Source organism: Brassica napus, chromosome A1, assembly GCF_020379485.1.
Source record: "Brassica napus cultivar Da-Ae chromosome A1, Da-Ae, whole genome shotgun sequence".
Classification (NCBI taxonomy): Eukaryota; Viridiplantae; Streptophyta; class Magnoliopsida; order Brassicales; family Brassicaceae; genus Brassica; species Brassica napus.
Genome location: NC_063434.1, coordinates 11,780,025 through 11,796,390, shown reverse-complemented (window position 1 = coordinate 11,796,390; position 16,366 = coordinate 11,780,025). Strand labels below are relative to the sequence as shown.

The window sequence follows — 16,366 nt, the reverse complement described above, 5'->3', positions numbered from 1 at the left end:
CATGAGTGATAGGTAGGAAGTCACCGTTACCAACTATAACCTGATCATTCCCCAAATATGGCTCTGAAGACTGGAGTTGATCACTGTTGTTTGTGATGTGAGCTGTTGCAGCAGAATCTGGATACCACTCATGACCTGACTGACCGTGATGATCTGAGACTCTCATCGTAGCAAGAGCAGTGTGAATGTTGTCAGGAGTTCGATAGTCCTGATCAAAGCGGTTGTAGCATCGATCTGCAGTATGACCAAAGCGGCCACAGATTTGACATGTAGGTCTTGAACTTGCATTGGAACCAGATCCTCCAGAGAACTGCTGCTGAAAGCCACGACCTCTGGTTGAATAAGAGTTGGTGTTGTTACGACCTCTGTATCCTCCACGATAGTTGTAGCTTCCACGTCCTCTGGTGTTATAACCTCTTCCAGTATGGAACGCCAAGTGAGGATTTACGTCAGGAGCTTGATTGAACTTCTGCAACTTGTCATCAAACACCACCAACTTGAACACTGCATCCTCAAAACTCATCTGTGGAACGGAATCCATGGAATGCTCTATCACCGTACAAATAGACTCATACTCTTTTCCTAACCCACTGAGAGCTCCATATATCATCTCTTGTTCAGTAATAGCACAACCTGGCTCTGATACCATGTAGATGGGAAGAAACTAAGACGTAATAGAGAAGAAACTTATGCTTTCTTATTACTTTCAACTTGACGGCAAGACTTGCCCTTTACATCAATATATACAACTCTCAGATTTAGGTTAACCTCAGCACACTGCTGTACAGCTATCCAAACTCTCAAACCTATTCTTTGTCTCCACACAGTGAGCTGGCTTGACCGTACCATGCTCACGCAAAGCTTGCTTGTTTACTGAAGTTGCAGAAGACGACAAAGACTTGTTCTTGGGCTGAGAGACAGCAACGGTCTTCTTCCTTTCCTCCAAATGGGCTTTGAACAACGGCCCAGTATTCATACTACCTTTAAACTGAACGTTCAAGGATTTGTATGCTTGATTATTACTAAACCTGTTTTAATTGTGGATATAGTTATATTTGATGGAACCACCTCAAGAAGGCTACTATGTAAATCAAGGAACCATCCAAGGCCTGGCGGGTTATATATACACATATATGGTTGAATCAGAGAAAATAACACCAATGATCCATCACCCAAATATGTGCTGAGTATAAGTTAATGTGAAAGGATCAAAATTTGTCATGTGGTTCGTTATGATTTCAGGGACAGCTGAGTTCCATTGCACCAGTGCATTTTAGCTTCTTCACGAAACAACAAGCCATGCCTTGGCTGGGTACACCCTGCCTTACATTATAAACTCCTCCACCAAAAAAGTGATTTTAGAAATGTGTTATGAGTGTGATTTTAAGATTTATTCTAGTAATAACTCAAGTAATTTGACTCGTTTTAGTGAGTCAAATTACTTGAGTTATTACTAGAATAAATCTTAAAAGTTCAAAATTACTAAAATATTTTTATGGTCGAAAATACCCTTTTTTACAGTTGTGAGCAGAAAGGTATATTACAAAATTGTCATTTAAATTTTGAAAAAAATTCGTCGGCAGATTTATTTGACAAAAAAACAAATCTATTGTAACATAAATCTGTTAATTAAACCTGCTGTTAAATTTATATCTGCCGTGTATTTGGTAGCAGACTTTTAAGTTACAACAGATTTTTTAAAGATGGCTGATTTATTTGTCCGATTTAATGTCGTCAATAGATTTATCTGTTTTAGTCTATCGAATGAAGAGACAGATTTGTTTAAAGAGTAATAGACATAAATTTTTATGAAAGATATGTTTATCCGATTTAAATTTCTGGTCGACTTTTATATTCATTTGGTGGCAGATTTTAAAAATTGACATCTTTGACGGCAGACTTTTAAATCAAATTTTAATTACCATATTAAGACACACTTATTGTAGCAGACTTATCCACTCGAATTTCTGGTTAAATTCACTAAGATTTCGGTTTGGTATAAACTTGGTTCAGTTTAGATTATTTTCGGTTTAAATAAATTTTTAATTTTGGTTGGAATCAATTTGTTCTCGGTTTAAATTAATTTAAACCTCCGGTTAAAACAATTTTAAAAGTTGGTTTAAGTTATGAATCAGATTACACCACGTTTCCAATTAGGTTATACATTCTCTGTCGTCTTCTTCTTCTTCTTGTTACCTCTGATTCATAAATTTTGGGTCCACTTTCATAGGGATCTACAACGATATCTTTTAATTCATATTGATAGGTAAATAATGGAACACATGATTCTCGTCTCGGGGAAGTGGAAAGTTGAGAAAACTAAGTGGTTATTTGAAGTTGACAATGATCGAGGTAGCATAATAGTTTCTGCGAATGAGGACACTCGATTTGAGGACTTTGTGAAAATCATATTTGAGGATTATGGAGTTGATTTTGCAGAAAACGACTTGGAACTGAGGTACCTTTTTCCGAAGCAGAATCTACACAATCAAAGCATCAATACACCACCTGTGAAAATAGGAAACGATAGGCAGTTTCATGCATTCTTGGGTGTTTGCAAAGTCGAGAACATTCGGCTATGTGTGGAGTTTAAATTGAAAAAAATTGTTGGAGAAGGAGCTGGTGAAGATCAGAAACAACCCATACATGGAGATGACTCGTTGTGTGAAGACGAAGAAGATACAGACGAAGAGGGTGATCGATTCGATTACTGCGATGATTCTGATGGAGCAACATCTGATGATGAAAACTTTACTACATACGGGCTTCAACCAAACCACGTAGAAGAGGTTCATGGATCGTCTACAAAGCTGATTTATGCAAGAAAGACAGAAGAAAGAGACTCTCCAATGAGTATGTCCGATTTGCGCTTATTCAAATTTGACGTGGGGCAGAGTTACGATTCAAAAGATGCACTGGAGACACGTCTGAAGATATGTTCAGTTGTCCACAAGTTTGATTTTTATGTCATTGCATCAACGCGGACACTGCTCTTTGTAAAATGTTGGGTAAAAGGATGTACATGGAAGCTAAGAGCTACACCAGTAGGTAACTCTTTCAAGTTTACAGTCCGATTATATGTAGATGAACATACCTGCTCCATAACAGAACGCTCATCCCGTTCCCGACAAGCTACTCCCGAGATTCTTGGACTCTTGTACAAAGACTATATTGGTGGGGTTGATCCATCAATTTTGCCACGTCATGTTTCTAGTGCTATGAACATGAGCTTCGGAATCAAGGTTGAATAAACATGTGCTTCAAATATAGTCTCTTCTCCAGTCTTTACTTCCTTTTAAATGGGTTACTGTTTATTGTTTATTGCAGATGGATTACTGGAAATCTCATCGTACACTTATAGTTGCTAGAGATCTCGTAATGGGTTCAGCAGAGAGTGGATATGAGGAATTACCTACTTACCTGCACATGATTAGAATGTCAAATCCAGGGACTTTAACTCGACTGGAAGTTGATACAAACAACAGATTTAAGTACTTATTCCTTGCATTCGGCGCTAGCATTGCTGGATTTCCATATATGAGGAAGGTTGTCGTGGTTGATGGAACATTTTTGCAAGGGAAATACAAAGGAGCGCTTCTGATTGCAACCTCCCAGGATGGTAATTTTCAAATCTTTCCAATTGCGTTTGCTGTGGTTAACACAGAGAATGATGAATCATGGACATGGTTTTTCCGCCAACTCAGCCGTGTGATCCCCGTTGATGAAGGATTGGCGTTAATCTTTGACAGGCACCAGTCAATAGGGAAAGCTATTGCAGTGGTCTATCCATTGGCAAGCAGGGGAATTTGCACGTACCACTTATATAAAAACATCTTGTTACGATACAGAGGGCGTGATTTGTTTGGATTGGTCAAAAAAGCTGCAAACTCTTTTAGGTTAACTGATTTTCAAGCAACCTTCGAGACAATCAAAGAGTTAAATCCAGATTTGCATGCATATCTGGAACGTGCTGATGTACGTAAGTGGGCACGAGCTCATTTTAAAGGTGATATATATAACCTCCTTACAAGTAACATAGCTGAATCCATAAACAGAGCTTTGTCTGGTGCTAGAAGCTTGCCAGTTGTTCACCTTCTAGAGTCGATCCGATTAATGATGACACGCTGGTTTGCAACAAGAAAACATGACGCTGAGTTGATGAAAACCTCTCTTACACGAGGTGTAGAGAAGGTGTTGGAGGTAATATATTTTGAATCAGGTTATATTTTTTGTTAGACTATTTGCTAGTATACTTAGATTTAACATTTGCAGGGCCGGATACCTATTGCTAATCTACTAAAGGTTCAAGCAATAGACATTCATCAGTCACAAGTTACAGGAGTCTCGTCTTTACATGTTGTAAACCTGACCGAGAAGAAATGTTCTTGTCGTAGATTTGATTTGGAGAAGCTACCATGTGCTCATGCTATAGCTGCTGCGGAAGCTAGAAAGATGTCATGTATATCACTTTGTCATCATTACTATCGGAAGCAATACCTGTACAATGCGTACAACACAGCTGTTATGCCCAAAGATGACATCCTTCCAATTCCAGAAGCGCTTGCCAAGAGGATATGTTTACCACCCGAGGTCCGCCAACCACCGGGAAGGCCAAAAAAAACAAGACATAAATCCATTTTGGAGAAAGTTGCAATTAAGAAACGGCCACGGAAGGAACACACATGTCGAATTTGTAACCAGAGTGGTCATAATTTTACAACATGTCCGCTTAAGTGATAAGTTTTCGATTTAGTTTGAAACTTTTGTCATTATATTGCATTTTGTGTGGTGCAATATTACGATTATTTTGTTAGTAGACTTTGGTCATTATATTTCATTGAATTTGGTGCAACATTACGTCTAGTTTATTTAGTGGAATTTGTTCATTACATTATGGTTCATTTAGTTTGTCTTTTTCCAGAATTTGTAGTGAGCTGAAAATGTGAAAGAGACGAGCCATAATTAAACAAAGTAACCATCAACGTTAAACATCCAAATTACACATTCGAGAACAAGAAAATACCATCCAAAAATAAGCAAAAACCTACAGTTATACATCCGAGAAAAAAAGCAACAAAAAAAGCAGAGTACAAGTTATACTTCCTAATCCTCCATAGCCACCTCATCATAAATCTCTGCAGCCATCTTCAATCGCATTGCTGGTATGATCTGATCACTTAAGCCTACAAAATTATACCCCAGAGCTAAACATTCAATGTATTTCAGAGTGTACAGGCCGCAATCTCCTGGGTCGTCATTTTGGGGAATCTTCTTGTACCTACGGTAGGTGAACTGCTTGTCAGGCTTTGTTCTCAACTTAGGATCGACCATCTTGTTAAGCAATGCAGGAAGCATTTTCGTAAACGGCATGCACTCCTCTTGCATCTTCTTATCAGGCACCCAAGTTCGAATGCTATCATACACATGTATTACCTGCTTCTGCAGATTGATGTGAAGAGCAACCCAGTGGTCACCGTTGACATGGTGGCAGAGGAAGAGAGAGTCAACATCTTTAAGCCACTTCTTACCCGTGACAAATTCAGCTGGGTATTCTCCATTAAAAGCCATGCTAAAATATTCTGGCAACTCATTTGTCTCACCAAACTTTTTGTAGTCATTAACCCATGAGTTCACAAACCAGCGGTCAGGGAATGCAATTCGAGGAGAACAAAATGGAGACTGGGATTGCATGGAGCGTCTGTGAAACATATGCATTGCTGCAGCCATGTGCTGTGACATTACAAAGACCACAATCAGAATGGATTTATTCATAATGGACACTGAGCCAAACAAATCACAAACATAAACTTACAGAGTCATGCAACCAGCCATAATTCTTTGTTGGCCAAGCTTCTCTTGGTAGCAACAAGGTCAAATAAAATCTTGCACTTCTATCTCCATAACCAGACTCAGCATCTTCCCTACAAAGAAGAAAAACAAAGAATAAGACCACGGAGACAATTAAGAAAGAACAAGGTAGGATGGAAGAGAGGAAACTTACAGATCAGACTTAATGAAGTCCAATACTTTCTTCAATTTCTCTGGAGCCACCTTATCTAATGGGTCATAAGATTCCTTGGAGACAGTTTTACCAGATACGATACGCTTCACTGTTGAATTCCCTACGTATGGAAAAACTTGAGTCTTTGTCAGCTTGGTTTTTCTTTTGCGTGTAGGCTCCTCCAAACTTGAAGCTAGTGCTTCCAACGCCACTCTACACTTTACACTTTTCTGCCATTTTAGATGATTTTCCCAACCCTCTGTAGAAATGGATTGGTCATTTAGCTGTGGGATAGAAAATGGTTTCTCTATCTTCCAATGTCTTGTTAATCTTCTTCTCCTTTTTTACGACACGTTGTATTGGTAAACCATCAACTGAACATTTTTTTGTTTGAACCATCCAGGACTGTCAAGTATAAAAAATCAGTTAGTATTTTGTACAAAAAAAAAACAGTAGATGACAATATAAACATACCATCGTGTTGCTACAAGCGTCGTCGTCTTCATGTGCTTTGAAGTTGCCGGCATTGGATGTAACTTTTTCTTCATCCTTCCCTTTAAGAACATTCATGTCTTCCTCTAATATGGCCATCTTGTTCTTCATCTCAGTCTCAAATAAAGCCATTCTAGCTTCCACCTGAGCTTGTACAGAAGCTTCCAATGTCTTAATAACCCTTTCAGCTACACTAACATCCATGGTTTCTACTCTTCCAGACAAGTTGTCAACAGCCTCAACCAACTTTTGTATGATGTTATTGATGATGGGCATATCAGTATGAGATTCTTCCTTCAAAACTCACAAACCAAAAAAATTTAGATACTAACAAAACGAAAATGTTCAATAACATGTGATACATACCATTTCTGGTGCAGTTTCTTTCTCCTTCCTTCGTTTTGTGGAGGGGCTCGTATCCACTCTTTCGGGAACACTAGGTGCACTGACTTGAGTTTTTCTCTTCTGGCACTTGGTAAGTGGCACTACATCCCAAAACTTGTCGTTTAGCTGATCATTAAGGATGTCAACTATCATGTTATCCAAATCATCAGGCGGTTTATCTTCGCCCCATTTCGGATATCTATCCTCCATTGCCTTTACAATCATATGCCTTACACGAATCTGCATTGTAAAGTACAACACTAATTAAGTAAAAAAAAATAAGACAAATAATTGCAAAGAAAATAATCAGACCTTCTGATATTTTTTCTTTTCTTGTGCACAGAAGTTTGGGAAGTTGATACGCTGACAAGAACCATGCCATGACAGATGCGGAACCTCAGCTTCCTCTATCCGATGCCCATATATCTCTCCTAAACCTGGCACAGACTCGTATATCCAAATAAGCAATGCATGAACACAACCATGTAGTGTGTAACTCCTCTTTTCTTCGTATGTCACCACTTTAATAGAATCCACAAGCCTGGTAAATGCCACACGACCCCATGGATGGCGCTGGAAAGCTGCTGGATCCATCACCCTTTTCGCCAAATGCAGAGGTATTCTACTATTGCTTGAAATGCCAAATATGCCAATGGATAGTAGACACAACAAACCAACCATTACACGCTTCTCTCTAGGCCAATTTCTGATGATCGGAAAAAGGGCTTGAAGTTCATTCAACTTGGGTCCTTCAGAAATTGGAACTTTCATCTCCACCCAAAAGTCTTCATGAGCCACATCCCATTGTTCTTGCATTTCAAAGGGATCACAATTTAACCCTGTAATATCTTCAAACTCATACAGAGAGAACCTCAATGACTGGTCTTCTATCAAAGACCAAACTTCATGACTGTACTGAATCGCCAATTGATTCACCAGAAAATAATGAACATGTTTTGCAGACCAAGTGTACTCCAACTCCTTCAGCTTGATAATCATGCCTACAGCTGATTCTCTTAACTCAAGCCAAACGTCTTCGCCGACAGACTCTTTCATTGCTTGAAGGTTGGACAGTAAACAACTGTGGTTCATGCTCCGAGATTGAATAGGCGTTTTACCAATCTCGTAAAGCCGCGGAGGATACTTCTTGGTACCCGAAGATGAGGCCATTCCTTTAAAAAAAAACAAGAACAAACTTAATAAATATCATTCATCCAGATTATACACAGAGAAATTAGAAATTAGAAAAGACAAATCGATTTTTAATCTGAGAATTAGGGTTTTGAAAAGAAAAAAAAACCGGAACCAGTTTTTTAATTTGTCAGAAATAAAATTGGAAATTAGGGTTATTGAAATTTAGCATGGAATCAAAGAAAATATGTTAAGAAATGAATATATCTAGCACTTACAGATTCAATTTTCTTTAATTTTGAGGCGGATGTGACGAAGCCAAATCGGAGTTAGGGTTTGGAGTTAGGGTTCATCGTGTGCAGGGACGACACCGGCTTAGAGAGGAGGAAACGAAACGCAAGGCGACTGCAACTGAGATGAGGTTGTCGGAGATGGAGGTTCAATGTGGGGAAAAGGAGAACTGAGATTACGAAGGAGAGAAGTGTTGACAAAGAGGTTTTGCTTTTTTGGAAAATATTAGACAATTGATTACCCATGTGATCTAGTACAGTAATTAAGAAAGTTTATGCATTAGTATAGTCATTATATGTATCATCTGATTCATTATAGGTAATTTCGCAAAAAAAATCCTAAATTTGCTCTCACATTCTACTATTATAAATATGATTTTATTCTAAATGTATCAGTTTTCAAATCTGTGTGGTAAATTATGAAGATACAATCCAGAGCTTGTAGATGTTAATATTATGTCTTGACAAAGGCACTGTTCGTTTGCTCACCCAGGTGATCCATCTGGGTGAAGATGTAAATTGATGTTCGTTTTGTGTATTATAATGATATATCCAGATGGATCACCCAGCTGAATTTTTAAAAACTCATCTCAAATTCTCACCCAAATGAAGGTGAGTCTTGATGGTGCATCTAGATGCAGATGCATCTAGTTCAGTCCAAAATGATAAATGACAAAAATGACCTTTTAAAATCAAAATATTATTTTCAAACCGTAAATTCTATTTTTTTTTTTCATATACATTTTTTCGCTATAACCAAAAAAATGCATTTTCTCGCAAAAACGGAAAAACACACTTTTCCGCAAAAACCGCAAGATGCGTTATTCTGCAAAAAAACATAAAACACACATTTTCATAAAAACACATTTTTCGGCTAAACTAGTAAAACCACACTTTTCGACCAAAACCCAAAAAACGCATATTCCCGTCAAAACTCCAAAAAGCATTTTCCGGCCAAAACCGCAAAAAGCATTTTCTCGCCAAAACAAAAAAAAAAACTCATTTTCTCGCCAAAACCGAAAAACATAATTTTCCCGCCAAAACCAAAAAATGGAATTTTTCCGTCAAAACCGGAAAACAGAATTTTTTCGCCAAAACCAGAAAACGGAGTTTTTTCGCAAAAACCGGAAATAACGGAATTTTCCCACCAAAACCGGAAAAACGCATTTTTCCGCCAAAACTGAAAATCACAATTTTACCGCCAAAACCGGAAAATGAAATTATCCCGCCAAAACCGAAAAAATGTATTTTCCCGCTAAAATCAGAAAACATATTTTTCCGCTAAAACCGGAAAAACGTATTTTCCCGCCAAAACCGGAAAATGTATTTTTCCGCCAAAACTGGAAAAATGTATTTTCCCACCAAAACCGAAAAAATGTATTTTACAGCCAAAACCGGAAAAATGCATTTTCCCGCCAAATTCGGAAAAAACGCATTTTCCCGCCAAAACCGGAAAATGTATTTTCCCGCCAAAACCGGAAAAAACACTTTTCCCGCCAAAATCGTGAAAAAAAAAACTTTTCCCGTCAAAAAAACTTTTCTCGCCAAAACTTCAAAACACATTTTTTCCGTCCAAACCGTAAAAACGTATTTTTCACCAAACCCATAAAACGTATTTTTCCGCCAAAACCATAAAAATGCACTTTTTCGCAAAAAACACATATTTCCTCAAAAACCGCAAAAATATTTTCGACTAAAACCGTAAAAGTGCTATTTTTCCGCTGAAACGGAAAAATTATATTTTAGTCGTTTTATTAACAAGTCCACCTGGATGCAGATGAAAATTAAAAAATTAAAAGCAAACGAACATAGTTGCATTCAGATGATTCATCTGGATGCATGGACGAAATGAAGAAACGAACAATACCCATCTGGATGCATCTTCGAGATGTACAAACGAACATGGCCAAAGTCTGTGACGAAGTCACTGATCGTTAATACAAAAGGAATATGAACTGGTAATACCACGTTGATGTTGAGTTAGAGAAAGATAAACCTGAAGTTTAATACAAGTTGTGTCAGACAATATTCCAAGAAGCATGCAGAGAGGTGGATATTACGTAGATGCAAGATGTTGACTTGGAATAAAGTAAACTCGAGGAGTAAATTTATGCGTAAGAAAAAAAGCAAGACGATACACTTTGTGAATAAATTTATGTCCTGAAAATATGAATAAAAATAATTTCAAGAAAAGAAAGTTGTACTTATAAATAAGGAAATTTCAATATGCATAGATTTCTTGAAGATCTTTAGACAAGAGTTTTGGGAGCATGGAGCTTACTTTAAAATAGTAAGAGGTCGATGAGGAATCGACAAGGCACTAAGACTGATTTTATAAAAGAAGAATGGGAATCTCTTGAAAATGTTTTTGGGATCGCTCTGAGTTAGAGGTTAACGTATCAGGCAACAGAAAGACATCAGTTGGGTAACTTAGGCATATTTCAATAGTTATTGTTAGGATGTTAACAAGTCGTGTAAAACTGATTAAATATGTCATGTAATAGATTGTTTTAAGTGATTTCTAGTAAAACAAAATGTGATTGCTTATATATTATTAGGGATGAACCCGCGTATCACGCAGGATTTTATATTTTAGAAGTTTGAAATGATATATGTTTTTAAATTTAAAGAGTTAATTATTTACTTTCTAAAATCATTATTTCATGATATTTTTGTGTATATAGAATCTGAAAATATTGATAGTCCAAGTCTCTACAGCTGACTAAATTGCATAATGTCATAATTGTGATATTTGGTGACATATTTTTTTTTTGTTTAGACGATGTAACTATTTTATTTCTTTTGTGCCATCCAGTGTTAATTATGTCTACTGTTCTTTGTCGATTTGTTGTGTACTCATCCGGACGTTGCAACTATTTATTTCAATTTATATTGTTGCAATCAGATTACGATCGTATTTTAATTTGAAATCTTTTTTTTTAACTTTCCATAAGTAATTGCACATAGTAATCTTACATCTCTTTCTTAAATTCTGAAAATAAACTTTTCATCTATTTATATTAGTAGCCGGTGCTACAATTATTTTCCATGTTGCTAAGGTTACGGTCATAGATCAATAGTAACGAAGAAAAAAAGTTGATTTTGGAATTGACTTGAAATTATAGGTTGGTTTTGAAAAAAAACCCATAACTATTATGTTTTAGTTACAAAAAAAAAATATATATATATATATACGTTTTTGGTGAATATAGTCATTTAAATACTAAACTCACACATTTCACTCAAAAAGTATGTATTCTTTATTAATTCACAAAATTAGCAAAATTATATATATTTTTGATCAACCGAAAATTATAAACTTTGGTTAAATATAAAAAGTAATACAAAAAGTGTTTTTGGAATGAAAGAAATGTGATAAAAGTGTCGTGATGTAAATGACTTCTAAAGTTACTGAATGTCGGAATTACACTATGCGAAAAGAATACAGAAAGGCAAATCGACAACCTCAAACATTATGCGACGACAACTTTCATCTGATCCACGTGTCAAAAAAACAAACCAAAAGCAACGGCAACGATTCGTATAGATGAACTTCTTTTGACCAAGCCGAACCAATTAAAAAATCAAGAAAAAAACTTTTACTCCTTTATAAAACACGTAGAGACTAGAGAGTCTCCACAAATACATAAGTTACATAACCAAGAGGGCTAGTCTATAATAGTATAATCTCTCGCATAATAAGAAGATGGCCAACCCCAACAACGACTGGTCTCAATTCTACAACAAACAAACCTTCTTCCCCACCACAAGCACCACCACGACCACCGCTTCCACGTCAGCTGATTCTTCCGTTAACCCTGAAAGCCGCCGTGTTTCAAAGCCAACTCGTCGGAGGTCTAGAGCCTCCCGCCGTACACCCACTACACTTCTCAACACCGACACAGCCAACTTCAGAGCCATGGTCCAACAATTCACCGGCGGTCCATCCGCCATGGCTTTCGGTTCACCGTCATCTGGTTTTAGCCTCACCTCGTCGGGACCCACAGCCGGAGCTTCTTCGGTCGGCTATCAGTACGCTAATTTCCAGAACCAAGTTGCTCATCACGAAGTATTGCAACAACAACGACAGTACATGGTCTCGTCATCAAACCACGTGAGTACTCATCTTAGCTATCCTAACACAGTGGTTTCCGATGGTTTTCTGGCTATGGATGAAAGTAGAGACGGTGGAAGAGGAGGAGGAGGCTATGCTCCATCATCGGAGATGAATAGCAATACTACTACTTCATGGTTGCAATGAGGATCGGTGGATCATTCTATATATTTTATTTCTGTAACTTATTTTCTGAGGAAAATAAACATAAAAGGAAGAAATGTTAGGTACTGACTTTGTTTGTAGCAGAATGAAAACTTTGACTATCGTAATTTTTGTTTAAGTTGTGTTTTTCTTTAGGATTTCTCTTGTAATCACTTTGTGAACGCATATACATAGACTGAATAAATTAAATTTTCATTTTCCATGTTCGAATAGAAATTAAATAATGTAAATAAAAAAACCTCATTTACTTTTTTTAACTTTTTTTAATCATAAAGAAAATTATCATACAGAGAAAGAAATAAACATAAAGAAATTCATTTTCATTTACTTTCTTCAAACATAAGGAGAAAGAAAATCAACTGTAAACTCAATGTGATCTCTAAAAAAATTTTATTGTTTTCGGCTACATAATCATACATTATGTAGTCATACATTATGTAGAAAACATTATACTCATATACTATCCAAACAGCTTGCTCAATCTAAATTCGTGTTGGGATAAACGGTAGGTAGCTGTACTTTTACTAACTATCATAGTCAAGTTTTATAATAAAAGTTTATATTGAGATGATGTTGGGAAAAATTCATGCAACCTATCAAACTGTTGTTTTAAGATGAAATGATCTTCTTCTTTTTTTGGAAAAGAAAAGAAAATTGAAATGATGTTTGGAAAAAACACAAAACTAAAATTAAACACGCACAATGTAATTACATCCTGACTAATATAGTAATATGTATTATATATATATGTATATTTCGATTGTGAAAAGAAATAGGAGATACGAATACAGTTTCAATATTTCAACATGGGATATGACTAATATCATAAAATAGATATACGTAAGTTCGATTATATGGTATCCTAATCTATTGATATACTTGATTCTTTGTTTAACTATGGGATGGGATCCATGATTTGGGAGTGGTGGGGTGTGTGAAAATAACTTTTGAAAACTATATGAGAATTTAATATAGAACTTCTTTTCTTTTGGGAATTGTTTCGAGTATCATATGACTTCTACATGGAAACCTGTGAGCGTATTTTTCTTTCTTTCTTTCAATGTCGCTAGCTTTAAGAAAATTATTAGTTGCAAACGAAGAATTTTCTCTAAAGAACAAAGAAAAGAATTAAATATTTTACTTCGCCGTTGCTTTTCGTTTGGAAACAGAAGAAAGTAAGTTGGTGAAAGTAGGCTACCAGCATGTGAAGACACTCACGTGGTGGTTTTTCTTTTTAACTTTCCCCCCTTTAATCTCCCAATTTAGAAGTAATTATATTGGAAGAATGAGTGACAAGAAAAGGGTCGAAATAACATAAACATAATTCGAGTTTTAATTAAAACTAGATGGATCGCCTATAAGGACCTGATCCACTCATTGTTGAGTGAAAAGGAAAGCATACAATCTTCACTTTGATCCAAAGCGCGGATTTTTTTTTTCAATTGACAAATATTTAGTAAATGTCATAATTTCATATATTTGTGTTTTATTTTATAAAAGTCTTAAACTTTTTATCTTTATTTATTGTATTTCATTTTAAATGACTATTTATGTTTTAAAAATTAAACTTCATTTCTTTAATGAATTAAGTTGGTATAACTCTAATAAATTAATTTTATTATGTGGTTAATATTTTAATAAAACAAATTATATACTTTTAATAAAGATTTATACTTTTCAATAAAAAAATTCAAATTTTTTTATGAATGCTTAAATTATATTAAGAGAAGAAAAAATAGTAATAATTAAGAATAGTTGAAAAAAATTATTTGAACTTAGACTCAATGTCCCAAAGGAAAAAAATGTGAGAACTGGATCTGATTTTTTAATCGGCCCAAATGGCCCAAAAGAGATCTGATGTGGGCTGGATCCGAAGTAAATGACCTAATAAAGATGTGTTATTAATATTATTTGATTGCCCTTAATGAAACATGCAATGTTAGTAAAGAAAATGGCAAGTTAAGGTAAAAAGAACAATATGATCCTACTTTAATAGTATAGATTCAAACTCTGGTCAATTTTGGCATGGTTTTTATTTTGAACGTGTTGAGAAACAAGAAGCAAGAGAACCGACACAAACCGCACCAGTGGCGGAGCTAGGTTTATGTTCCACATGGGTCAATATTCATTTAATATATAGCTAAAATGATAAATGAGAATGTTGAACTCAAGACATGGGGATCATAAAAGAAGAGTTTAACCAGTAGACGACAGCAATTAGTATGATATTAAGCCTAAAGTTAAGATTTTGTAGATTTGATATGGGTCAGATCACCCCTTAGTATAAGGTGGCTCCGCCACTGAAAAAACTATTTGTCTACTCATCTTAGTTATGGATTGGTCAGGGTATTTGTCTACTCATCTTAGTTATTTTTATTGAACAGTAAGAATTAAATCTACTCTATAGACGGTTAATTAAACAAATAAAATCATATAAATATATTTTAAACTTTAATAGAAATTTTAAAATATTTAACTTAATTTCGAGTGAAGTTTTAACTATTTTTACTATAACTTTTACTGTTTGTATTATTATTACTATTTAGAAATAATATATATGTTTCACCATTTATAAGTTCATGAAATATAATTGTTTTACTTTGTTTTTAATTTTTGTTCTACTTTAATTTTGATAGTAAGTAAGATGATTGTTTTTACTTTAACATGTCGTGATTGAATTTTAGACAAAACCAAACTAAAATTAAAGAAAACAGTTTTTAGTTTTTTTTTTCGTATTGAATCAGTAGATAGAGTTTTCATCTACTTGATGGATGGACCGCAAACCAGTGGTATTGAAAACATAATTCCATTTTATATCTTGTGTCAAAATTTGAGCTCAATCACACCATATCCATTGCTAAATTTCTTATGCATCTGCACAATTTTGCATTTTTAATTTTTTTTGCATCGACTATTTTGTTCCAAACATACCTAAATCCTGTAAAACACTAAATTACACCCCTAAAAATCTATAACACATACTTTGACTCAATAAAAAACTTAAAACATATGTTATAAACTAGTAGAAACACTGAATATCAAGCTTCTCCTTTCTACAACGAAATATCAACCAAATCTTCTTTAATCTTGGCAACAAATATATTTGTTCTTCAACTTTTCTTATGAATAAAGCTCTATATGAGCTATCTTATCGTCTATTTTCCATTTAATATATTTTCTTAATAAGACTCTAGAAGTGTTAATCTATCACTGCGTTAAATCAACTATCATCTTTATGCTTTGCTTTCATGAGGGACGAACGTAAGTTATCCATGTATTCAGACAGATTCTTCACTGAATCAGAACGTTTGACCTTGTAGTTGCTAAGTTGTTGCCAAGTCCGATTCTTAACCGAAACCTAACTTCCTTTAAAGAGAGGAGAGATTTTACAGAGAGAGATTTAAGGAAGTGGTTCTTACTGATAATTTGGTGAATATGTTACATATGAGGAACTTGCCCCTTTATTACATAGCCACCTCTTCAACGAACGGTGAAGATCAAACTGAATCAACGGTTGTGATCTTTTTCTGGATTTTTCTACACCTCTCTTATTTCTCTCTAAAATTTCTTACTCCTTAAGATTATTTACAAGCTTCCATAGCTTCCATAACTTTCTAAATTTACCCAGATCAAATATTTTTATAGAGAAAACATCAAAGTTTGAGAAGCAAAAACATATTTGTCAAAACTACACAGATTTCACTAAAAAGGAGGCCAAATCAATTAGGATACGCCCGGTCTTCCTATACCTGCCTTCTCCTTTTGAACAAATTACTTACCTCCAGCCAC

General features: G+C 35.3%; 2 protein-coding genes across 2 annotated transcripts; one reads left to right on the top strand and one right to left on the bottom strand.

Moving 5' to 3' along the window:
• Window positions 1-6,774: 6,774 nt before the first annotated feature.
• On the bottom strand, window positions 6,775-7,933 carry LOC125606853. The gene is made up of 2 exons (XM_048775776.1): window positions 7,190-7,933; window positions 6,775-7,117 (listed from the first exon to the last, which is right to left on the bottom strand). Exons 1-2 carry the CDS (start codon window positions 7,931-7,933, stop codon window positions 6,839-6,841), a joined length of 1,023 nt encoding a protein of 340 aa, XP_048631733.1. The 3' UTR covers window positions 6,775-6,838.
• A 4,025-nt stretch (window positions 7,934-11,958) lies between these two features.
• LOC106376409 (VQ motif-containing protein 22-like) lies at window positions 11,959-12,779 on the top strand. Its single transcript, XM_048773997.1, has one exon. It carries the CDS (start codon window positions 12,005-12,007, stop codon window positions 12,557-12,559), a length of 555 nt encoding a protein of 184 aa, XP_048629954.1. The 5' UTR covers window positions 11,959-12,004; the 3' UTR covers window positions 12,560-12,779.
• The last annotated feature ends 3,587 nt before the right edge of the window (window positions 12,780-16,366 follow it).